The 26021-nt window shown below is 40.5% G+C and overlaps 1 protein-coding gene across 2 annotated transcripts in view; it reads right to left on the reverse strand.

Annotated features, from left to right (window-relative positions):
* Window positions 1–2858: 2858 nt before the first annotated feature.
* The window catches only part of LOC117967738 (zinc finger protein ubi-d4), a 37861-nt gene continuing 14698 nt past the window's right edge, over window positions 2859–26021 (reverse strand). Inside the window, exons 5-12 of one of the 2 annotated variants that reach the window (XM_059016024.1) lie at window positions 21687–21779; window positions 20369–20441; window positions 17483–17524; window positions 13694–13831; window positions 12599–12727; window positions 11375–11487; window positions 10831–10912; window positions 2859–10236 (exon numbers count right to left, since the gene is read on the reverse strand). In XM_059016024.1, the coding sequence (XP_058872007.1) occupies window positions 10157–10236; window positions 10831–10912; window positions 11375–11487; window positions 12599–12727; window positions 13694–13831; window positions 17483–17524; window positions 20369–20441; window positions 21687–21779 (750 nt within the window). In that variant the 3' untranslated portion in view covers window positions 2859–10156. The remainder of the gene's footprint in view (window positions 10237–10830; window positions 10913–11374; window positions 11488–12598; window positions 12728–13693; window positions 13832–17482; window positions 17525–20368; window positions 20442–21686; window positions 21780–26021) is intronic. The other variant, XM_059016023.1, reaches the window with a different exon arrangement.

Genomic DNA, 26021 nt, shown 5'->3' on the forward strand with positions numbered 1-26021 from the left:
CAGGGATCTTGGCCTGTCTCTTCTAATGTTGTTTGTACCGATGTGGACGACTACTACCGGGTCGTCTCCTGTTCATTCAAGGAGCCTGTCCACGTTCTGAGTGATGTGTGTGGCAAAAGCTCCTGGAAGGCAGCACACAGTTGTTGTAAGGGGCTCCAGACTAGAGGTCTTCACAGGTCTACCCGGACCCGAGGACCCGACTCGTACCGAACGGGTTTTCGGCTGCAAAATTGTCACGCAACACTCGGGTCGGGTCTGATTTTGTTTACTCAGTAATACGCAAACTGTCCATTACTCTTAAAGAGGCTCTCCTTGGTACTAAAAATCATTGTTTATAATTCCTGTTGCGTGGATTGGCTTCCCCCAGTAGCACATGACACGGCTTGCAGAGCGCAGTAGCAGACATGTGACCCGTATCAAAAGGGTAACTTTTAGATCATTCTTAAAAGTCTTAAGTAATGGATTTGTTTATGAAGGACGTGAAAGAAAAACGAATTCCAGGAACAAAAGCTCACAGAAAAATGCAAGTCTGCGGTGTGGGAATCATTTATTGTTATTGTGGATAAAATAGGAAAACAAGTTTTACAAAACACAAATTTTAGCATCTCAATTCCATTTGCTCTTATGTAAAGTTTGTAATAGAATCACGCATTTACGAGATTGTACTTCAGTTTATTTGATTTTCAGATAATGTATTTATCTTTATATCTTTTACACAAACATGTATTTAATTTTACAGTGCTCTGTGTAGGTTCATGATGGAATAAACACTGTCTGTAGTTCAGCGAGATTTCCAGGTTGACTGGGAAAAAACACACTGCTTTAATACTGTATCTAGTCAGTGCATATACTAAGCTGGGGAAAAGAAAAGCGTTCCACTGTTTTTTCGGGTCGGGTCGGGTTGATTAATTTGGACCTGTGAAGACCTCTGGTCCAGACTGCACACTGAACTTGCTGTGGTTCACTGCCAATCATAACCTCCCTTTTTTTTGCTGCCTGGCCAGCACCGTTTACAGAGTCCTGGATGCTGTTCCTTTCGTTCTCTTGATGTTGCTTTTGATCATCTAAATTTTGAAGTGGATCAATTTTGTTTGACGTTTTGATTTCTGGTGGTGTGTTTGACTGTGTTTCTTTTTTTCTCCCCCTCTCTGCCTATCTGAACTCGGCTGTTTTGACCCTCTTCTATCTCCCTGGTGTATTTCTGTCTGTTAGGGGTGCAAACTTCCAAGAATTTCAGGTGTGCCAGCTCCTCAAACTCCTATTGCTCTCTCATTTCGTGCAGCTCCATTTCGAGCATACTTACTTGTTGAAGCAAGTCATGGATCTTGCAGCACTTTACACACACTTGGTTTAGCTCTGCTGGGTTCTCTCGGATTTCCCACATCATGCTGGTGTCACAGATTACTGGCTTGAAGGCCATGTTATTTATTTTTGTTTTTGGAAGTTTAAGTTTAGTTTCTGCAGCTGGCATCCTGCTTTCAAACTGCTCTGCACTTTTCCCCATGCAGCCTCTGTCTGTACTCTTCACACAGAGTGGGGAGGGGATGGAATAGGTGACCTAGTCATGTTGTTGAGAAATAAGAATCTTACGAAAAAAATAAGGTTCTGTTGGAGCCGCAGCATTTTACTAGTCCTTGCTTTCCTGTTCTTGGCCAATGCTTACCGCATCATATCTGAAACGGGACAGAGATACGCCAGGAACATTATTCTTGGCCGAGATACTGGAACAAATTTAGGTGGAAAGTATGTTTTCTCACCCTACCTGTGATTCGAATGCCCAGTTCAATGTTGCCGCACCGGCACGACCAGCTTACCAAATTAGGAGGACCTGTCAACAGGCTACTATAGATTACGACTTCAATGACTGGGAGGGATATTCTTTTGTTCTTCATTTTACCCTCCAAATGGGTTTCTGCAATGGAGAGTGCAGAGACAGGGAGTGTGTGCTTTCAGACCTTGATTACCACCGATCTCGAGCTGCCTAATGTTACCTCAGGTAAGTTGGTCCAAGACAATTGCTCACTGGGGTCTGAGACACAAGCCATGCATGGTGCACCGCCACCATAGAAGAAACAAGCCCGGATGCTGGTTGACAGGAGGTGTGAAGTAAACCTGACATGTTCTGCTCTTCATGACCTGCTCGCTCACTTTGCACTGGCTGGCTGTTTGCTTTTCTCATTTACCAGGATCTAGGGCTGTTCTTTATACACAGACCAGCCAAGAAGAGTTTTTAGGGGTTTAAAGAGTTTAAGGTGCTTAACAAGACTTTAAAATCAATTCCCTTTTATTAGCCTTAGTGATATTATCCCTGCCCATATTTAAATGAGTGCTAACCAATGCTTAAATCCATTCACTTCTCTTTTTAGTATGAGCAACATTCCCCACCTAACCCAGTGGAAGTGTTGCAGGACACCCTGCAGTGCTTACACGAAACGATACGTTACCCCTGCTGTGTCCCGTGTTTTCTGTATCACAGTTAAACATGTTGCATGCTCTTTTGAAACTCGTATTCACAAATCAACTGGGCAATACATTCCTCAACATTTACTCAAAAACTTTTGCCAGGAGAAAACAAAATGCTCCTATTAGGACCTCTGTGTATCAGGATCACGCTCCCTCCTGCAACAATGCTGGTTTTCCCTCAACAAGCCACTCATTTCAACCAGAGCTCCAGCATTGTTGCAGGAATTGCAATATAGACAACACAGGATACAGCAAAGGTAAAGTAGTGAGTTTCTTGTAAACACTGCAGCACTAAGACAATTATTTATTTTGCCTCATGTCAGTATCAAAGGTGATATACTATGGGTAGTTCAGAATGATCGAGAAGCGACGCAATAATTATCATTCTCTCCAAGTCCGTGTCAAAAATTTTATTTTCCTTAAGAAACATTGTAGTACCATAAAACTCCTGTGATGAACAGAAATACAATACCTAGAAAAAAAAAAGAGTTGCCATCTCCTAGCAGACATTATATATAAAAAAAAAATACAATGAACAGAAAATAAAAACTATTACAATGGCCACTGGGTCTAAACAACAAGGCAAATAATAACATGGCGGTATATGCAGGTTTTAGTACAAGTTAGTTGCTTATAGTTAAAACAGAAAAACTAAATGATACAAAAATATCCCATTCCCAAACCTCAACTTCCCAGTACTGAATAGATTTTTTTTTTTTAAAGTTTAATTTTCAGTAATGCAAATGTGTGAACCAATCCTTCCAGCTAATATAATCAGTTCCCTAACCAAACCACCCCATTAAAATAAAATAAAAACATTTCCACCGATGGAGTTAATAAATTACTTCAGAAGCTGGTTCTCAAAATAGGATCTAAAGACACAAAAACCCCACCCTCCAAAATCTTTCATACCCAAGCAGAATGTTCACATTCCTTCCATGGGCGGAGACTCAAGCTGTCAGCCAATGGGGGGGGTTGGAGTTTGTCATTGCCAGTATCACTGTAACCCATTCAATTATAGTCACTGTCTGTTGCACACAACTGGTTAATCAAAACAGAAAAATAGCGATCCGGAGCCATTTGGTTTATCAGGAGTTTGTGTGCAATGCTGTGTGCAGAGAAGCAGAGGCATGAGGGCTGGAGATCTTGTGGTGCGTGAATGCTGGCCGTTATTGTGTCTAACTGGTTTTACAGACAGTGCCTGTATAATGTAGGACAAAAAAAAAAAAAATGTTGCCCTCCCAGTATATCTCAGATTAGAAGAGGGCACAATTCTGCTGAAATCAAGTACAAATCTGGTTCTTAAGAAAAGGTTTCACAGGGGGGGATTTCATTCTTCCAACTTCACTTTGTGAAAAGGATAAAGCAACTTCCAAAATCTGAGCGACGGAAATGTACCCCGTAACACACAGTGGCATCTAGTGCCCAAAAATTGCAACAGCACCTTCTTAGATTAGGAATTTTAAAATAAAGAAAATAATTCCCCAGTCCGGTTTGTGGCTGTGCCCAGGACATCAGGGAATAGAAACAATGTAAAGCATGTCAAAGCAGCTAGGATGACATCAACATAATGCAGTATAATGATAACCTCCCACAGAGTCAGTGCAATCTACAATAGCACTCACTGATCATGCTAGCAATCTGCTGCTCTCATACTGAGATCCTTTTTCTGTAGAACTCTCTCTGGTTTGAGATTGGGAAGCTTTGTGTCTGCATCTCCTGACTCCACAGTCCTCCGAGTTGTAAACAATGGATGGGAACAGCATCTCCTGACTCCACAGTCCTCAGAGTTGTAGACAATGGCTTGGAACAGCACCGAATGTGAAAAAAAGATTTTTCAGCAACTTGAAAAATGATTCCAGCAAGTATAACTTTTACAGAAATGTAGAAAGCACATTTTATATTCTTGCAGGCTCTTATACATTTGTATGGACTGGGATGTCACGGCACTGTTTTTGTAACCTAACCATGAACACAGACGAACAAAGCATACCAAGTGCAAGCCGACTGCTTGAAAATGTAGTTTTGGCTGCAGAAAAACACACTGCCCTTGAAGCCTGCGTGTCATGCAGCTTTATTCAGGGAGTATATTCAAGCTGCTACTGTCAGTAGTGGTACAAGTGGTTAGATAATGAAACCTCTCCATTATACAGATATGGGATTAGGCTGATTGGGTGGATGTCCACAACTGAATTGTCTTATCTAGCTGACAAGAGTGCTGAATTTCAGTGCTGGCACAAGCCGTGGGGAACACAAACGTGCCGTACAGAATGACCACCGGAGGGCACTGTTGAAACCCAATGTGCACACAGCAAACTCATTCTTTTTAACAACTGCCTCCAGAAAAGGGAGGCGATCATACAACCGCAAGGACAGTCAAAGCTCAGATGTTTCTTTTTTGTGTTGTCTTTCTTATATAGTTAACTTTAACAGCGCCCCCCCTAAAGGAAACATTATTTCATGGAGTCACTGTGTTCCACGATTGTCCTGTGCCAGCACTCTGTATCAGCTAGATAAGCCACATGTGAGGATCAAACACCCCCAGCAGGTTTAATACGCTTGCCCTGCAGCTCAGGAACGAAAGCAAATCAAAACAATTCTCTCACATTCCTTCTGTAAAAAAAAAAAAAAAAAAAATACTTTCAAAAACAAACAGGGGCACCTTTAAACACTACATTCAATTCAGGTGGCATGGAGGTGGACTTTAAAAACAGCACCTTTAAAAAAATAAATTAAAAAAATGTACACAAGGATGAAACAATTGCAACCACTTCACCTGGCGTGTACTGGCATTCTGTACGGGGTTTGCAATGAGATGCACTGTATTTTGATCGGAAAACATTAATACTGGGGAGCAACACGCATATACATAAAGTAGACTTTTTATTCCTAGGCACCTTTTCCAGCTTGTGTGCTGTGAAGTCAATCGAATCATCAGCTTGCAGGGCAAGAAAACCTCACTGGTCACGGCTGCGTTATTAACATCCCTTCATTATATACACTGAATGCTCTTGACTTGAAACAAACCTATAGTGCTGGGATGAACATTGGTCTTTTATATACAATTCTAAATGTTATCTTCAATTTGGAATTAGCTGGTAAACCAAAAAGGATGATTTTTTTACAATATTACAGTAAATAAAAATCTCCTGGGAGTAAAAACCAAGCACCCCATCAAATGAGCTATTAATAGAGAGAAACACTGTTCTGTAAAGTGCAATGGGGCTTATTTGTTTTGGACATGTATGCATTGCTTTTCTTTGCCTCTACAGTCTATTTAAATTCTATTATATGAGCAAAAACCGAACATGTTCCAATATTCCAATACTTGTCCCAACACTAAAGTCAAACTCTTCAGCAGAACCTGATTGAATTACCAGAATGCACTGGACACAACCACGTCACACATGAAGGGTGGATCTGCACAATCATGATTCACGACAGTTCACTCCCCCTCACAACCCCACTGTTTTATTGCTTTGCCAATTACTAGGCATGTTGAGTAGTTGTTTGTACTGCAGCCTGTTCAAATCAAAAACTCAAGTTTAGCCTTGGACTGTGCCCAAGTACTTCGATGCGCTTCTGAAATTCCTTCCTCTAGTATTAAGTTACCAGCTCAGTACTGGCCCTTCATGGGCAGAAACCCCATAACTACATGATTAAGATCCAGTCAATAAGGCCCTTGCTAATTCATTGACAGCGCCTAGCTTTCAACCCTAACACTGCACAACAATGAGGGAACTGACCTCCAATCAGAGAGAGGTAAGCAACCACTAATCCTGCACTTCAGTGTTTACTGATTCACAAAACAATCCATTCATCCTTCAGTCATCACTAAACAGTGCTGCACGGGCTCTCGTCATTGAAAAGGCTTTCCTAATGTACGAGACCTCCCTAAAAATACATTGTTAAATAAGACAGAGCAAATTCTACAAAAATAAAGCAGTGCGATCTCTTTAAAAACAGACACAGCCTCTTCTGTTGTGATCTCTTGTGAGATGATGCAGCAAGTTTAAACAGGTATAAAACACTGCCCTGCTTGATACGAGAAGATTGTTTCAGAATGATGACTGGAAGTATAGACTTAGCATGTATAGAACGTGTTTTATGAATGCTCATTCTTACAGTATAGGTGGTTATATTGTTGCTGGTGAATGGGCACTGTCCATTGCATTCACAAACATCCCAGCCAAACAGCTGTGATCAGTGCATTGAGACACAGCAGACCTAGCCAAGTGGGAAGCATGGGCTCTCCACAGAGGACTCATTTCTAGCAACACTAACACGGCACAAAAAAAAAAGTTTAGCAGCGCAATCTACAAAGAGGTTACACGTGAATATCATATTTCATTGATAGCATTATGAATCTCTCTCCAGTTTGTTTTTGTTTGTTTCAAACTGCAGAATGCAAGACCGACCAGACAAGACTGCTGAAATCAAGTGATACCAAGGATTCCCTTTCCTCATTAGCACATCAGTCCCTTAGAGTTCAGTTGTTTTAATCTTTTACGAATACCAGTTGTCTGTAAAACTGGATAAAACGCCCATATACGTAGAATTTTTTTTTTTAAGATACCTTTTATAGTATCGGCTGAACATGTGATCATATTGAAGGTATGAAACCAACAGCCTTCGTACTCGAATACCAGCTGAAAGTAAATTAAAAACTCATTGCCCGTGTGCCAAAGTGAAAATAACCTGGCAAGGCTGTTGCTAATAAGAGGCAAGAACAAGTTTAAAGTTTCAGTTATTACAGAGTATCTAAAATAATGTTTTAAAAAGTTAGATAATTGATGATCTTGGCAATATCAGCATACCCTAATTGCAATTTTGATTAATTATACAAGTGTTGAAATCTAGCATCGAATATATTTTTCATATCCGGTGCTGCTGAGTGAAAGATATATATACACAGTTGTAGTCAAAAGTTTACATACCCCAATGGAAATTTATAATTTCTAGAAATTTCTCAAACAAGGAATTTTTAGAAAAAATCTTTTGTAGCAAAAGTTTTGCTTTTGTGGATGAGGAAAAGTTACAGGTAATAGATGTCTACAATTATTTATTTCAGCAATTTTTTTTTTGCAAAATTCCAAAAATGCTAATTCAAAAGTTTTCATACCCTTTGATGCTATGATAGTATTGTCTACAAGGTGCTAGAAATTTCAATATGATAATGCAGAACCTAATTCTAGAAAAGCCTAGAAAATGCTGTTAGGCATAGGATGATTGCTGTCATTACCAAGAAGTCATGGTAATGAGGCTGTGTGGTCCAGTGGTTAAAGAAAAGGTCTTGTAACCAAGAGGTCCCTGGTTCAAATCCCACCTCAGCCACTGACTCATTGTGTGACCCTGAGCAAGTCACTTCACCTCCTTGTGCTCCGTCTTTCAGGTGAGACGTAGCTGATGCATAGTTCACACACCCTAGTCTCTGTAAGTCGCCTTGGATAAAGGCGCCTGCTAAATAAATAAATATGGGAAAAAGTAAAGAGCTATCTGAAGACCTTAGGCAGAAAATTATTTATGGTCATAAAGCTGGAGAAGGATACAAGAAGATTTCCAAGCATCTGAGTATCCCAATTTCAACTATTTGTTTCTATTATCAAGAAGTACAAGACTCATGGTACTGTCACAATGCTCCCTTGGTCTGGAAGAAAGAAGGTTCTTTCACCAAGAACAAGTGGAAGAATTGTGAGGAAGGTTAATAACAATTCAAGATTGACTGCCAAAGATATTCATAGTGATTTGGCTGGAAGTGGGACTGGGTTTCCATTTCAACCATAGGTCGAGTATTGCATGGTGAATGTCTCAATGGTCGCAGGCCAAGGAAAAAGCCACTCTTAGGAAAATGTCACAAGGACAATCGCTTAAAGTTTGCAAAACAGAATTTGAACGATGGATATGAGTTCTGGTCAGGTTTTGTGAAGTGATGAAACAAAAACAAAAATTTGGTCACACTGATAGTCGTTACGTTTGGAGAAAGTCTGGTGAGGCGTACAAAGAAAAGAACAACATACTGTCAAGCATGGAAGTGGTAATACCCTTCTGTGGGGCTGTTTTTCCTCTAATGGCACAGTAAATTTTGTTCCATTACACTGTAAAATGGATTCCATAGCATACCAAAAGATATTGGACAATCATCTGAAACCCTCCGCTATAAAACTTGGTTTAAAGCGCAACTGGACGTTCCAACACAACAACAAAGCTCACATCAAAATCTACTTCAGAATGGTTAAAGAAGAATCAAATCAAGGTTCTGGAATGGCCTAGTCAAAGTCCAGATTTAAATCCGATAGAGAATCTTTGGTATGAGTTGAAGAAGGCTGTGCACAAGAGAGGTCCTTGGAATTTGAATGAAATGGAACAATTTTGTGCTGAAGAATGGTCACAAAAAAAGTGTCACTAAAGAATCATGCCAAAAGCTCACTGACAAATATCCTAATCGTTTAAAAGAGGTTCTTATTGCTAAAGGTGCCTCAGCTAGCTATTCATTTCATTTTCCTTGTCAGGGTATGAATACTTTTGAATTAGCATTTTGAGTTTGCAAAAAAATTGTAGACATTATTTCTTGTAACTTTTTTTCCTCATACACAAAAGCAAAACTTTTGCTACAAAAGATTTTTCCTACAACTATTTGTTTGAGAAATTTGTAGAAATTATAACATTTCCATTCAGGTATGTAAACTTTTGACTACAACTGTAATTATAGTTTTACCGTATCTCATTTTGGAATCGTTCATAACCATTAAACATTCAATAGTGCTGAATTTAGAAATACTAAAAGAAATGCAATAAATTCACTGACAGACATTTGGACTAGAAGTCTCTCTCAGTGTCTTCTGAAGACATTTAAAAAAAGACTTGCGGTCGAAAGGTTCGTCCTTGAATTTATTATGTTTCTTTTACTATTTCTAAATTCATTTCGAAATGTACACTACAGTAATTTCTAAATTCATTTCAATGCTACAGTATATGGACCTGTCTCCCTCTGTGTATTGGGTATACTCTTCAAGCGGCTACACCATGATTCACTCTGCATCTCGGACAGTTTTTATGGGGAGCTGTGGTGCGTCCCAAGTGGATTAAGGCGACGCAGTCCGATAGGAAGCCAGATTCCAGATGTGGATGTATCTCCTGTAGGGGGCGCGGTCTGTCTCGTGGGAGGGAGGGAGGGAGGGGGTTGTGAGGGGTCCATGTATCTCCTGTAGGGCGGGGTCTGTCTCGAGGGAGGGAGGGAGGGAGAGAGTTGCGAGGGGTCCATGTATCTCCTGTAGGGTGGGGTCAGTCTCGTGGGAGGGAGGGAGGGAGAGACGGGGTTGTGAGGGGTCCATGTATCTTCTGTAGGGCGGGGGTTGTGAGGGGTCCATGTATCTCCTGTAGGGCGGGGTCTGTCTCGTGGGAGGGAGGGAGGGACGGGGTTGTGAGGGGTCCATGTATATCCTGCAGGGCGGGGTCTGTCTCGTGGGAGGGAGGGAGGGAGGGGGTTGTGAGGGGTCCATGTATCTCCTGTAGGGCGGGGTCTGTCTCGAGGGAGGGAGGGAGGGACGGGGTTGTGAGGGGTCCATGTATATCCTGTAGGGCGGGGTCTGTCTCGTGGGAGCAGAGGGAGGGAGGGGGTTGTGAGGGGTCAATGTATCTCCTGTAGGGCGGGGTCTGTCTCGTGGGAGGGAGGGGGTTGTGAGGGGTCTGTGTCTCATGGAGTGCCATCAGGGTTCTGGTATATGGAGGCTTTGTCTTTCAATAAATCCAGACATAGATGACAACTCCAACTTCCTAATAAAAAAACAAAAATAAAACAATAAATTAATATAAAGCATACAAGACCACCAGCCTTTTTTTTTCAGGGACTCATTTCCCATGTAATTCCCTTGAACAGATTTCAAGACTTGGATTAACTGAAGCAGACAGAAACCTGTTAACTGCAGAACACCAAGCGATGTATTTTGGTCTACACAGTTAGTACCAATCAATGATGATAACACCATATATGAATTAGTGTGAATCAATATCACATAATAGAACCTAAATCGATTAGAACCACTCATATATATATGCAATTAGTCTTGTTTCATTTGTTTGATATCAAATCAACTTTCTTTAAGTGAATCTGTATTTGCTAAAGTAATTGGGATTCACATCCTTTTAAAGCACGTTTTGAGTGAACAGTAGAGAATAGGGCTGGAAACGGAGACCATTTGGGACCATGGACTGCAAACATTTGCAAGAACAGACCAAATCAAAAGAGCTATCCTGATGAGCCCTCAATTATAGAGAGCTGTGACTTTCTGATGATGAGACCACAGGTGTACTTGGAAAAGACTTACGACAGTACACAGTCTCCACGATCAGTCAAATAAAGAAACTCACCTTCAGGGGGTTCCGACATGGCCGGCTGTAGACAGTACATGTGGTATCCACGATCACAGTCATCACAAAACAGCAGCTTGTCCTGAAACAGGAAGACCAGGTCAGGCACTCACATCCCTGGGGGGTAACGATTCATCAGGGATTGATGTCTCCTTCTTTACAAAATATATCGTAATAGAGGTATGTATCGTTTGAATTGTGATTCAAGACCAAAAGCAATACATAACTCACTGGAGTTACCAAGTGGTCCTTGAATGAAGAATAGGTGCTATTTTATAGGTGGCCCATCAGGACCATCACATGTATTGTGACCTGCATATCGCGACACGTATTATATCGTGACATTGGTGCATCGTTGCACCCCTAATCCCAAGCACTGCAGGAAACGTAATGTGAGGGTAAGAAATGATCCACAGGGTGACGCACACTGACATTCTCCACAGCTTGTGTTAAGAAGGTCATTGGCAAGTTCTAACAGAATTAGATGACGGGCTCTCTAGGGCCTTGTGTTAAAGGATTGAGGGAGAGACTCTAGTGAACTCACATCGTTCTCCGAGGTGCCGCAGATGTTACAGCACTTGCACTCGATGCACTGCCAGCGATAGGTTTTCACTGCAGCCATCATGACCGGAGTGAACTGGAGACAGGAGGGGTGTCCTGCAGAGAGACGGGGGAGAGATGTTGGGCAAACACACGCACAAACTGAGCTGGAAACCTAATCAAACTGGGTACAGGATTACATTTTATTTCCTGTTTAAGCTGTTCAGTTTCATTAACAATTTCAAACTAAAGACACTTCAAACTAAAGGAGCTGCAAATTACATTCCTATTTTCTTACGCCCCTTATCTTGTTTTTTTTTACTGCAGTAACTCAAGCTTTTGAGCAGTCTGTTGAGGTGTTTTCTTCTTCTCGTTGCCTGCCACACACACGTTTAACGTGTCTTTATATTAGTAAGAGCCAGCGCCATCTAGTGGTCAGCTACTTTGGATCAAGTTTCTTTTTGTTTTACTGGCAATACACTGCTGTGCACTAGATGGCGCTAACATAATATAAAGACACTTTGATCCGGCCTATATTACATATATGGATGGAACTGAAAGTACAGCTCCTGAATTCATAATCAAAAAACACAAAAATATTATATCCCCTTCGGTCACAACTTTTTTAAACTCTGTTGGGGACGAGAAGTTACCCTGCCCAGACTGTCCAAAGGTTTTTCAGAACTACAGAATTTACAAATTGTGTTTTAATGTTGAATGAAACTTGCTGAATATTGAACTATATACCACATTATAGTTTTCCTTATACTGAATGAAAAACTGACAAATCTTAAAAAAAAAAAAAATTACATTTAGAAATTAACATGAAATACTGTACTACTATTAAGGCATCCGGTAGGCTTTTGCGATATCATTTTATAGCTTCTTTGATTACATGATAAATAAAAGATCTCAATTATGTTCATATAGTTGTTTTTTTGTGTCTCAATCCTAAAATTCTAGGTGATGCAAAATGTTTGCCCACAGCTGTGTGTGCATGACAAATTATAGCATAGTTAGGAAACGTGGTAGAATTACTCAGGTGAACAAACAAACAAACAAAAATAAATAAATAAATAAATACAAACACAATATTTGGGCAACTGCAATAAAAGTGATTATATCATAAAAGTTGAGGGCAGTTAAAAAAAAAGAAAAAAGATAAACTGCCAAGCAAGAGCAGTGAGTGTGCTGCGGACAGCAGGGGGGGGGAGGGGATGGTCTGCACCTGAGCGGCCGCAGTCTGAGCAGGACACCAGCCCCTCAGCCTGGCCCGTCTTGTGGTTCACTTTGGAGTCTCCCAGACAGAAGTCGCAGTAGTTGTTGGGCAGCGCCAAGCCGTCTGGCCCTTTTTTAGCTGCGAGCAGAAATCAGAGGGGACAGGTACACCGTTTACAAACCACATCACTTTACACAAGGAATTAATTTGTTAGGTTTTTGTTCTTTAGACTCCCGTTAATAATCCAGGCTAAACAGGTTTTTCCTGTACAAAGCTGAACATTAAAACAAACCGTTTCAGGGTCTGACAGTGAAATTGCCCTACAGCACAGGAAGCAGCATATTCTCTTTCAATAGTGTTGTCTGAAAATCTGCACAGTCCAAACTGAAGTATAAAATACAAGCAAAGAACCAAAACCATTTTCCCAGCTGAAGAAAAGGCAGCCAGGAATCATATTGCTTATGCTAATTATGATGGATCACTATGGACATGAAGGGTGGGAAGTTACACAAGATACATTCTCAGCATCTCAGATCAGAAGATATAATGGTTTGAAATCTCATGGTGTGTAAATTTGACATTTATTTATTTATAAATGCACACGTCATAAATTGCTAGGGGTGTAATGATTTATCATGTATAGATGAGTTGTGATCCTTTCTTTCCATGATATATCATCTTAATAGAGGTCTGTATCATTTATATTGTAATACAAGACCAAAAGCACAACACAGCTCACAGTATTTCATCAAGTGGTTCTTGAATACATCCTCTCCCTATCTCATTAAATTGTTCTTTTAACAAAACGATCCATCATTAAATGACCACTTGATCTTATGCCAATCGAGGTCATCCCATGTATCGTGATAAATATCATATCACAACTTGCATATCACGACATGTATTGTATCATGAGATCAGTGTATTGTTACAACCCTATTAATTGCTACTTGGTTTTGGTTATTATTACAACATTAAATATCCGAAGAGATGGCAGTGAATGCCACATGAAATGGTTTGTATTCTAGTCAGTTTGCATTAGCGAGACTCTACTGTGGGTATTTCTAATGGTGCTCTTGCACAGTGAGCACATGCTGGACTCACATTTCTGCTCCTCGGATCTGGGGCGGATGGGGGTGCGTGGCTCCAAATCCTCTCGATCCTCCCCCTCCTCGTCTGCCAGGTGGGAGTGTGCGTAGTGATAGCTCAGCCCAGGACGGTTCTTGTAGCGTTTCCCACAGACTGGCGAGCAAAACAAGACGTCACACACAACATCCCAGCCAATCAAATACCATCAACCTCACATGCTGTTCTCTCGCAGTACAGATCTCTACAGAATGTATGAACAAGAGGAGGCAATTCGGCCCATCAATGCGCGGTTCATAGCACCTGATTGATCTCAAGCTTTGTCTAGTCGGGTCTTCAAGGATCCCAGTGATTCTGTCTCAACAAGATAAGTGGGTGACCCATGTCACAGGGCTGCATGCCAGTCATTACAGGAGCAGCTGGTTGGAAACAGGTGCTTATTTTAAACTCAATATGTGGTACTAGACCAAGTTAAAGAAATCTGTTTGCTTTCAGTTAGTGTTGCACTTCAACATCTCATTTCCTGTCACTAACCAAACCAGCTGCTTCCCTTAACATGGAGCCAGTGCCATGCTTTAACACAGCAGACGTGAGCGAGGAAGTGCACACACAACACCGGGAAGTAGGGCATGCAAACTACAGTACCAGATTTCTCCATTTAAAAAATAAATAAATAAAAAAACAGGTTGTCTTCTATAAAAAATGCACACGTGAGACCTAAATAGCTAATGCTGGTGGACAGCAGGTCAGATTTATAGGATCATTTTATTATCTGAATCCCTTTAAACAAATTTAAATGATTTATTTTTACGAAGTAGGACAAACAGGGAGAAACAGAGGGGACTGAAGAACTGTTTTTTGAGAATTCGATTGAGCAGGGGCCTGATTGTTCAAACTCCTGTCATGTCAATAATATACCTAAACAAGGGGAGTTTTGAAACCCAGGTCTGGGACAGTGCCAGTTACAAACCCTGACTTAGTCATTCTTCCCTTGAAATTCAAGGGTGTTTGTTACGCTAGTGGAAGAAAATGCTGATTGAAGATACTTGAGAAAGGAGCCGTGCAGGGCAGTGTTCCTGAGCTGGGAAACACATGGCAGGATTCGGAAATCGACATTTCCAGGGTTAAACGTGTAATAACCAGTTTAAAAAAACATTTCTTTGTTACAATAGTAGCCCACTGAGTGCTGTTGAATTGTGGAGATCTGTTAACCTGTAACACAGGAAGGAAGTGAACAGGAAGAGGAAGCAGAGTACAGTCAAAACCGTTTAATATCACTACACCTTTTAAGAAGGATCTAAATGGTCTAAATAAGCATTAAAAAAGATGAAATATGCTGTAGTGCTCAAATACAGTACTAGGTATCGAATGGATTACAATAGTGTTCATTAACATAATTTATTTTCAATACATAGTGTACTATACTGTGTTTATCAATGTTCAGTGGCTACCTCTAATCAAGTGGAGTGTATTTCATACAAAGAGGGCATGAGAAAGTACACTCTCAACTTCATTAGAGGGAGCCACTAAACATACAAGTCATTCTAAATAACCGCTGACAATAAAATGTACAATCTGTTCATATAGAACCTGCTGTAGTTTAAGTGTCTCAAATGCTTTGTCATTGACATTCTGACTGTGAGATCTACACTCTCAGCGATACAGTAAGAGTAGTTGCTGCCAATAGTATTCAATGGTGACCTTATTTATAATGTATGTTAACAGCACTGTGTAATAAAAACTCTGTTACCACTGCAGTGTTCTGTATGCTAGAATTTCTATTTAGAATGTTTCCTGAACAGCTACTCACTCACATGGAAACCTTCTAATCTTATGCTTTTAATTCCCTAAGTGTGGAAATCAAGTGTATGACTTTTACATGCGAGTGACATTGGCCGGAGTGCGATAACCAAAGTGATATGATCAGGAGCTTGTCCTTATTATATTGTGGCATTCAGTGATAATAAGGAGGAGGAGGAGGAGGATGATATTAACTGGAGTGACATTGAGCAGGTTTGACTGTATAACGGGGCTTCATTTAGACGAAGGTAACGTACATCCCCTGTCAGTTATAAATACAAAACTACAGCTACCAGTATGAAAAGCAGATGCACCTGTTACATTTATATGCAAACATGCAAAAACATACATTCCAGCTAACTGAGTTTTACCACATTTGGATTAAACAGTGTTAAATGTAAGTGCAATTTGCACATATAAAGACAGACGGGGATCTCTTTATAGCACCAGATCCTGATACTCTGAATATCGTGTTTTATAAGTATTGGATAAGCGGGTGTGTAAAACTCTACCGTGCTACATGCATTCGGTCACCTCTTATTTCCCTGTCACTGTGGATATCAGCCAAGAAAATGTGTTTAGAAAACCCTGAGTTACACCTTTAACTTCACACAATGAGAGAGAAGCAAGTGTGAAAAGCAATACATGACAGGAAAGCTGGTACACCTTTAATCTGCACGATGAGAATGAAATGATCTGTACAAAATCAGCGGTCCTGCCACCATCTCACGAACACAGAACGAGACAAAGCTGAGATCAATCAGGGGAGCCCTGTTACACAGTCTCCCACTGCACTGTGTGATTGAGCACTGAGATCAATCAGGGGAGTCCTGCTACACACAGCCTCTCACTGCACTGTGTGATTGAGCACTGAGAATCAGGGGAGCCCTGCTACACACAGCATCTCACTGCACTGTGTGATTGAGCACTGAGATCAATCAGGGGAGTCCTGCTACACACAGCCTCTCACTGCACTGTGTGATTGAGCACTGAGATCAATCAGGGGAGTCCTGCTACACACAGCCTCTCTCTGCACTGTGTGATTGAGCACTGAGAATCAGGGGAGCCCTGCTACACACAACCTCTCACTGCACTGTGTGATTGAGCACTGAGATCAATCAGGGGAGTCCTGCTACACACAGCCTCTCACTGCACTGTGTGATTGCACACTGAGATCAATCAGGGGAGTCCTGCTACACACAGCCTCTCACTGCACTGTGTGATTGAGCACTGAGATCAAATCGGGGGGAGTCTTGCTACACAGTCTCTCACCTATGGAGGAAACAGTAAAAGCAACACAGGGTTCAGTGTTAAAGCTAAGCAAAGCTTTCCCATTCGTTAGAATGGGCAATTCCATTAAAAGGACTTCAAGCAAATCAATATAGTAAGTCTTATTTTGAAATGCAGCACAACCCACACTGCTCATCTTACCAGAACATGATGTTAAAACAGAAATATATTTTATTCCTGTTTCCCAGGTGTTCAACACGTTTCAACAGAATAGTCCCTGAAATAAAAATATCCTTCTGTTTGCCAGTTCACTGCTCAGAAGTAAAAAATGAAACTTGAAATTTTCACGTTCTTATTCGTACATCTGTGACTGCAAAACTACTACATGGCCTCTTTACTAGGAACACCATGACAGTGCTGTATGCATCAGGTAGACACACAGGTCCTAATGAAGTGGCCAGGCAGTGTAACACTGCTAACTGCTGTGAGAACTAAACTGACTGGTGCATCCATACTGCCCCACACTCCAATATTCCCAATGACTCATCACGATGGGATCAGCTGTTCTCTAGATGTTGCTAAAATCTGATGCAAGCATTCTTGTGAAATGAGTCAGTCTTCGCCATCAGCTAGACATTTCACGGTAAGATTCGCCTAATACAATTTTTTGTTTGAAGTCCTTTAATTGTAATTGAAGTAAAAAAATCAAATACTGCATTTAAAAGTAGTCACAGGCTATCGACAGACAAAGGCAGAATGATCAAACAGATGAGATACCTCGTTCAGAAGGTTTGGGAATATGCTTTTGTTTGTAACTGTCTGAAACAGAGAAAAGAGAGAGGGAGGGAGAGAGAAGAGAGAAAGAGAGGGACTCAAAGAATATTTAGCTGCTGTTAAGAATGTCTCTAGGAGAAGGTTTAAGAAAGAAAAAAGAGAGCTAAGAACTCGCTATTCTGTATTCCTTATTCAAAACTAAGACAGCTGCTACGCCATTCACTACAAAAGCAATGCCAGCCATGTAGTTGAGATGTACATGTTATAGAATTCAAATTTTTTGGTGGTCATTGCTTAGTGCTGATAACACAGTAATAAACCACTCACCTTTCAGAGTATTTGTTTTAATTGTGCAACAGCTTGTGAAGTCTGTTTAATGTGATAACTTTCAACACTTCGCTTTATCTAATCTATGGTGGTTCTCAATGCTGGCAACATTTAAATTGATAATATAAACTTTAATTTAATTTGGTACTAATGCCACGTTTCCATCTGCACCATGAATCCAACTTCCACTATTCCCCGGACAGTATAATATAATCACAGCCTATTTCTTTTTCTATAGTCAGAGATTTAAAACCTGCCTCTCTCTAGCGTCGCACGTCAGGTCAGTGTGGAGAGACGGAGTTCTGCCAGCCTGCAATCCTAACTGGGGCTGACAGACAGACAGACAGACAGGCAGGCAGGCAGGCAGGCAGGCAGGCAGAGTCCCAATTGAAATGGATCTGCTGCTGATGGAAATGAACAAGTCTGACTTCTTTCAGTCAGTCCCAGAGGCATGTAGAAACACAGCATTACTAAGACTATTTTATTGTAGGTTTGATTTTCAGAACCTTGGGGGTTTTGTTTTTTATATATATAGATTCAATAAAATCAACTGAAAACACCCCAGTTCTTTTTCAGCTGGTCAGAAATAAAGAATTGAAAGTTATCACATAAGCATAAGTTTGTGGAAATCTTCCCTTTCTCCCTTATGAATTCATGTTTTAACAGAAATACAGCTTTTTAGTCCTGTTGATATTTCACATCATTTCCAAATCCAAAATAGATTCTATTAGAATGATACTGAAGGCTCGTGTAATTAGACTGGGGAGAGAACAGTGGTGTGGCGTCATTTTAAAAAGTGTGAAAGGAAGAACTACTAACGAGGGAGTAAGTTGCAATTATAAACTGCATTACTGGGATAATTTCTACTCAACAATTGAAAATGTCATTATTGAGCAGCTCATTACAATGAAAGCATTGAAAACAGTGAGAAATGTCAATAAAAAGGTAAAAGTATTTTAAGGAAGTTTCAAATGACGCACCATCTCCTAATGGGTCAGCAGGTCACCACAATTAAAACCTATACTCATTACAGCACATCAATTAACAAGAGAGACAGGACTATAGAAAACTATGTACCCGGAACAGTACACAGTAATGCTGCAGAATATCTTGTTATAATTAATGCATTCATTACTATTACCACGATTGAGAGTTTAGAGTTGGAAATGCTAAAAGAAACTTAGTGAATCCATGGTGAACATTTCGACCGGATGTCTCTTTCACGTTCAATATTGTTGAAAGATCATTGATATTTCTAAATTTTTATTCGTAAATTGTTAGGTTGGTATTCCAAAAACAACTTTCAGTTCATAACAGCCCTAAAAAGCTGTGCTAATCAAGGTTTGAAATCCATTTTCTCTTTGCATGTATTTTACATATCAAAGCTATAGTTGTTTACCGCGTCCTGTGCTGTACGTCACTCCAATGGTCGAGCTGCAGTCAGACCATGTGACCTGCAGTAAAGGTAGCAGGATTCACAGGATCATCTGTAGCACTGAATTTGAACTGGTGAAATCAAAAGATTCTCTGTACATTCAAAACAGTGAACAGTAAAAATGTTAGAGCGAATAGAAAATGGATTTTGAAGCATCGATTAACACACCAATATACTAATCTAGCTCGACAATTGCTAATTCTCTTGAGAAGAAACTGTGTTAAAATGAAGTTCAAGAAGTTAAACAAGAAAATGGAGACACCATGAGCTAGTGACTGTGACTGAACCTTTTAAATCAAAATACAGAAACACATCTACAGAAACACACACACATGTACTTAAGTGCAGTACTGGATAGAGGTGTAACCCTGGTACAGAGCTTTTCTCATTGGAGTGAGCGGATCACTAGACACAGCCTTCGTCAGCCCAGCCAATCAGAAGCCAGAACTGATACAATACATCAGTGTGACCTACTTCTGATACTCTCAAGAATTTGTGCCAGCTCAGTCCAATTCAAGATATAACTGGGACATAAGAAAATCATTAACAGATGGTCACAAAGCTGTGCTTAGATTACCTTCGATCTATAAGTACTGCACTTGTAAAGGTCGCCCCTGCTGTATGCAGTTCACACACTAACCCATGCTAGAGCGGCAGCTAGCGTCCGTGACTGACAAAACATGTTAACTACTCTGTTGCTACGTGTTCTCTTTGTACTCTTGTGAATATCAAAATATTCACATGCCTTCGTTGGGTCAGTCATAAACTAGCTAGCTACTGAAGTCCATGCTAAATTGTGTGGAGTTCTCTTTCTTACTACTAGAGCACCCTGCAGTGTGGAGTGGAGTTCTCTTTCCTAACCTGGTATACAGGTCAGCAATGTTGAAAGAGCTATTTTATCCTTGGTTAAATTTCAATGACCCTGAACTTGTCTAACTGCATCTCTGTGAAATGCTCCAACAGTCAAAGGGGAGTTCTCTAGCAACACTATGACTCTCCAGTTCCCATATTATCCCATGCGGCCCTGTGTGTGCGTGGATGAATGTAATCCAGCATCAGTACAGACAGTGTAAGCTCGCTCTGGTCTCTAGCCCTGGTGCTGCAGCGGGGGCTCTCCGGTTACTCACTGTCACAGGCGTAGGGTTTGTCTCGATCCTCGATCGCGTCCAGCTTCTTCCGGGCACTGCCCACGCCTCTGCCCTACACGAGAACCACCGTTAGCCACTGAATCGCAGGCTCTATACAACACAACATGCAGCAACAGGCACTGCTCTCCATTTGTTTATGGAGGTTATCCGTTCTGTTATTACTCAGATATGGAACTGCTCCGTCTTTCGGGTGAGACGTAGTTGTAAGCGACTCTGCAGCTGATGCATAGTTCACACACCCTAGTCTCTGTAAATCGCCTTGGATAAAGGTGTCTGCTAAATATACAAATAATAAATACATAATTAAGTTATTGACTCAGGAGTTCCATTATTATAGAGGAACATGCAACATCAATGCCATTGTCCCTTAAATATGACACCATTCAATCAGGATTCCAAATCCTGTTGTAATACAATATGGACAGACACACGTCACAAGGCTCCCACTAACAGATAGCAACAGTAGCCTTACACTGGTACACCAGAGTCTAACCATTAACCTGCCCCCCCCCCCCGGCAACACTATGCCACTATGTCCCCTGCCTGCAAAGCTTACATTAAAATGCTGACATCAGAAGCAGGCCCTGTGTTTTCAAAATGTAATTATACACCATAGTGAAAGTGAAAATAGACTCTTGACTGGTTTACTGTATTGTACACAAACACTTGGGCAACTATTCTTTATCTGTGTGTCAAAAAAACAAAAGAAAATATATAATAATTTTTCATTCCTATGTTATTATTTGCTTATTTAGCAGACGCCTTTATCCAAGGCGATTTACAGAAACTAGGGTGTGTGAACTATGCATCAACTGCAGAGTCGCTTACAACTATGTCTCACCCGAAAGTCGGAGCACTAGGAGGTTAATTGACTTGCTCAGGGTCACACAATGAGTCAGTGGCTGAGGTGGGATTTGAACCGGGGACCTCCTGGTTACAAGCCCTTTTCTTTAACCACTGGACCACCCAGCCTTGTTGATCACTGTCCGTGCGCAGAAAGCAGGTAGTACTTCGCTTTACATATGTTTCATAGCGCTGCATCTACCGATAGAGGCAGCTAGTTATTTTAAGGTAAATTATAGTTTACTTCAAGTCCCCCAACACATACTTGTGTTCACTATTTATATTAAAAAATATACGCAAGAATTTGGGACGGCCACTTGGTGGATGCAAGAAGTGCCACATGTGGTCTATGCAGTGCTGCAGTGGGACGGACTGATGGTTACACTCTGGTGCACTTGGAGAATCAGGCGTATTGAGAGAGCTTTTGAGTTGTTTGGTTGTGGAATATTCTCACCTTGCCCTTGCCTTTCCCTCGTCGTTTGGGGGTGTCCTCTTCATAATCCTCATCATCCAGGTCATCAAGGAAGTCCTCGGGCTCCAGGATTCTCTGAAACAGTCAGGAGATCAGTGAGATCACACTAGTGATGAGCACCCAGTCCAACACACCTACAAACACAATGCATTGGAAACTGTAGGTCATATAGACTTTGTCATCACAAATATATTGCAAATGTCATGGATATTTTACATTAACAGAAAACAGAACTAAATTGAATTAAATCTTTAACCTAATCTGTCTAGCTTTGCCTAGCGATAATGATCGATCTAACACCTCAAAATGCATCAGGCACTCAGGAGAGAAAAGGCTAATCAGACCCGTCTCTGCGATTGAATTACTCAGTCTAGTGAGAGGAAGGTGGTTTAACACACAGCCTGAAAGAAAGAGAAATGACCACTTTAAAATTAGAAAACAAGATATTTAAGACAAATTTCACATCATATTGATTTAAAACCACTACGAGTACAAGATGCAAGCGTTTTTATTCTTAACCCTTTGCGGTCCATTTATTAATCGCGCGTCAGGCACGCCAGGTCTAATTAATTTTCACACGCGCAGTTAATTTTATACGCGCTGTTTAAAAGTATTTTTTTTCACAGTCAAACGGGTTTAAATGGCCCTGCATATCAACAAAGCACACACTAGGCATCTCCAGCCCCTCCCCAGCCTTTTGTTTGCTATAGCGTTCAGCTGTGTAAGAAATAAATAATAATAATAATAATAATAGTCGTACATACCGATCGATCATCTCCAGATCACTCGTTTTATCACCAAACTCCTCAATAATGCGATCCAAGTCATTATTTTATTACTATAACATCTGAAAAAAGCTATGCAAATGTCCATGATAGTCTCAGTGCGCTGACGCACTTAGCCAGCTTGTTTATTATGGACGCCCATTATCTGATACCTGATACCATGTATGACTATTCATGAAATACGCCTTTTTTTTTTTTTTTTTTTTTTTTTTCCCGACTTGTCTCGGCTCCTGTCGCTACCACTCGGCAATTGAATGGTTTTCTCGGCTTTTTCCGGAGAAAAAACGACTAAACACCCGTTTATTGCGTTGCTATAATGATGTCGGACCCAGTCCGACAAAGGACCTGTGAGGAATAATTGCAATGTCGGACCCAGTCCGACAATGGACCGCAAAGGGTTAAACCGCCTAACAAGTATAGAATAACCCAGGTAATAAATCCCAAAGAGAATTAAACTGTTCGTCCTACCAAAGTCACAACCCGACATTTTTGGTGTCTAAAGAAATGTAATTTCTTATGGTAAAAATAACAGGAATTCAGAATAAAATCAGAATTATTTAGCAATAGTTATGCACGTTTTAAAAGTTCCCCCTTTCCAGATTATGATAATGAACTAATCAGATAGAGGAAGGGGGTGGGGGGCGATCAATCAAGGTTTCGAGCCCATCAAGGCACAAACTAGCCAATCTGAGCATGCAGTGGGAAATTCAAACCATCTCTTTGTTTGAAAATTATAAAAGCCGGCTATAAACATTAGTTCTCGGACCCCCTGATCGCTGGATACCCGCCCCTCGGATCTCCTGATCTCCTCCTCTGATCCCTGCTCGCTCAGATTCAAAAGAAACTACAAGATTGCACCTGGAGCCCTCAGCTTTCAGTATCTATCCATCTAGGTCAGGGGGCCTGACACTCGGCAAAGGTAACAGAATGCTCAAAGTGACTGCTTTCCAGGCTAGGTAACAATACTCTTAAATATCTATTCAGGTACTGTGTGACCCCTTGTTGTTGTGTCTGTACGTACTAATATTTCTTTGGTAAAATGTTGTTTAAAACCTTGGTTCTCATTGTAATGCTTTTAATGTGACATTAATTGTGGAACTGTTTTGTGTGATTTTCAAACTTATTTTGTTGCACGCTTAATAAATACCATCTTTCTAAGAAGAGACTCCCAGTATTGAGTCATTCACTCATGTTGAACAAACACGATTTATGAACTTTGAACAGTCTGGAATGTGGTCTGTTTTTGGCTTGTTGTAATGTGTAAATCAACCATCGTTTTCAGAGGGCGATATTGAAAAATGGTTTGTACATTATAATAGCACGTGGTTACTGTTTTAAGAATATTAACTGTCCATAATAGTACCCACAAAACACACCAACAAACTACCAGCACATCTACAAACACAATGCATTTGAAACACACCTACAAACTACAGCAGACTGTAATCCACACCTATAGTCCGAACCAAGCTATAAGAAAGTGTGTGCTGACAGCATCACTTATTAAAAGTATGTAAAACATTTCAACCAGTCTGTATTTTTAATCAAATATAATAAATCAAAAACATAACACAGACATGGCTTTCTTTTTTTTTATGGTATGGTTCCGATCAGTACTCTTGAATAACTCAATGAACTGATGAAAAGGGTCCCACTGCTTTAGATTAGAGAGTGCAGTGTGACCGTGTGAGTTAACAGGCTCCTGCTTTGACGAGGTACCAGAAATCTGCCATTCCTCCCAATGAAGCCTCTTGCTTACAAGCATGAGCAAGAGGAGGCCATTCACTGTCCATCGATGCTCATGAGTTTAAATGCATCAATATTTTAAAAAGGCATTATTGACCAGACGAATCTGCACGGATGGCCTCCATTTAAGAATTAATGATTCCGAGCTCTGCCAGTATTAATAATTCTGGGTGTTAATTATAAATAGGAGCTTGAAGTTTTCGGTTTTAACCGATAACCGAGAAAACACCCCCAAAGACATATTCAGAAAATCTGTTTTTTTATTTTTTTAAAGCGATAAACCTGGGTTTTGGTAAATTATATTAAATAATGTAAATCAAGCACCACTTTTTCTACAGAAGGAGAACAGCTTTTAGAAGACGGGCAGTGTGCAAAGACATGCTACTGACCAATCAGCAATTTTGTGGACCTACTCAATTCGATAGGAAAGTTAATGAGTCATTTGTTAGCAACGCGCTTAACGACCATGAACCTGGCTGTAAACAAGCCAGCAACATGGCGTCGCCAGTTCGTTTTTATGGAGTTAAGGTTTTAATTCAGTGATGAACCGAAAAAGTCACTGCAAATATAAAACTGCTGTACAGTTATGCTTCTACTAATGCATATTAGTTTTTCTGGCGTACAATGACTGCCTAATATTATTATTATACTAATGTTAAGTATTAGTAAGTATTATTATTACTGTAGCTACATAAATATCAAACCTTAAATCAGAGTACCATGATGAAAGTTTAATCGTAGGAAAACAATGTAAATAACTTCTTGTATGCTGAGATGAATTACTAAAGTACGCTAGTGTCATACGCTGGGGGTGGGCTGGAAAAAACAAAACAGTAACTAGTCTGTCGTGTGATAGAAACGCAGGCGGTAATGGTTTTACTTCTCACAATTCTCAGATCAAAACGCATGCCGAGTTCCACATTGCCGGAATCCTCAATGTGGACATCCTCACTTCAACACAGTAAGGTAACCTTTGTATATGTATTAGTGAAACATACATGCAATCTGTTACAGAAACTGAAACGTGATGCATTTGAGTGGTGTTTACTTTAAGAAAACAAAAATAACCAATTTCGACAAATAAGAAAAACCATGAACTAAACAAAAAATTAAAATGAAAAATTCAAACCCTGATCATAAAAGCACTCCTGAACACAGTAAACTAATACTAGACACAGCCTGTGATGCTGCTGTCCCAAACCACTCTCAAGGAGCACTGTCCTACACAGCGTGGCACTGTATTATAACTAATGTATTATCCTTGTTGTCTAGATTCTCTTTGTAGAGATACAGTTGTGTTCCAAACCACATGATTTACAGCAAGACCAGGGCTGGGGATTGTATTGCCCATGCTTCCTCACTCAGACACCTTACTTACTAAATACCCTGGTATTCTTCCTTCTTCTAGGAAAGCAGCACAGCTGGGGATGAGGAGTTTTTTGCTGGATAACTTCACTCAGACGAAGTTCACTAAATATCTTGGTATCTCTGAATAGAAAACGCACTCCTCTTTAAAAAAATGCTGAGGATTTTAATGAGCAATCCACCTCACAAGTTCAGTGGTTCCCTCATGACTCATTAATGCTGAATGACTGGGTGAAGCATTTGTTCTCTATTTTACCCAAGACTGGTACAATATTCAGTGTAGTGTTGTCCTTGGCAATCCTTAGCTAGAAACCTAGTCTTGAGGGTAAAATGAAGAGAAAATGTTAACCCTTTGCGGTCCTATGTCGGACCTGGTCCAACATCGCAATTTTCCCTTTCCGGTCCAATGTCTGACCCTGTC

The sequence above is a fragment of the Acipenser ruthenus genome, chromosome 51 (genome assembly GCF_902713425.1).
Source record: "Acipenser ruthenus chromosome 51, fAciRut3.2 maternal haplotype, whole genome shotgun sequence".
Lineage (NCBI taxonomy): Eukaryota > Metazoa > Chordata > Actinopteri > Acipenseriformes > Acipenseridae > Acipenser > Acipenser ruthenus.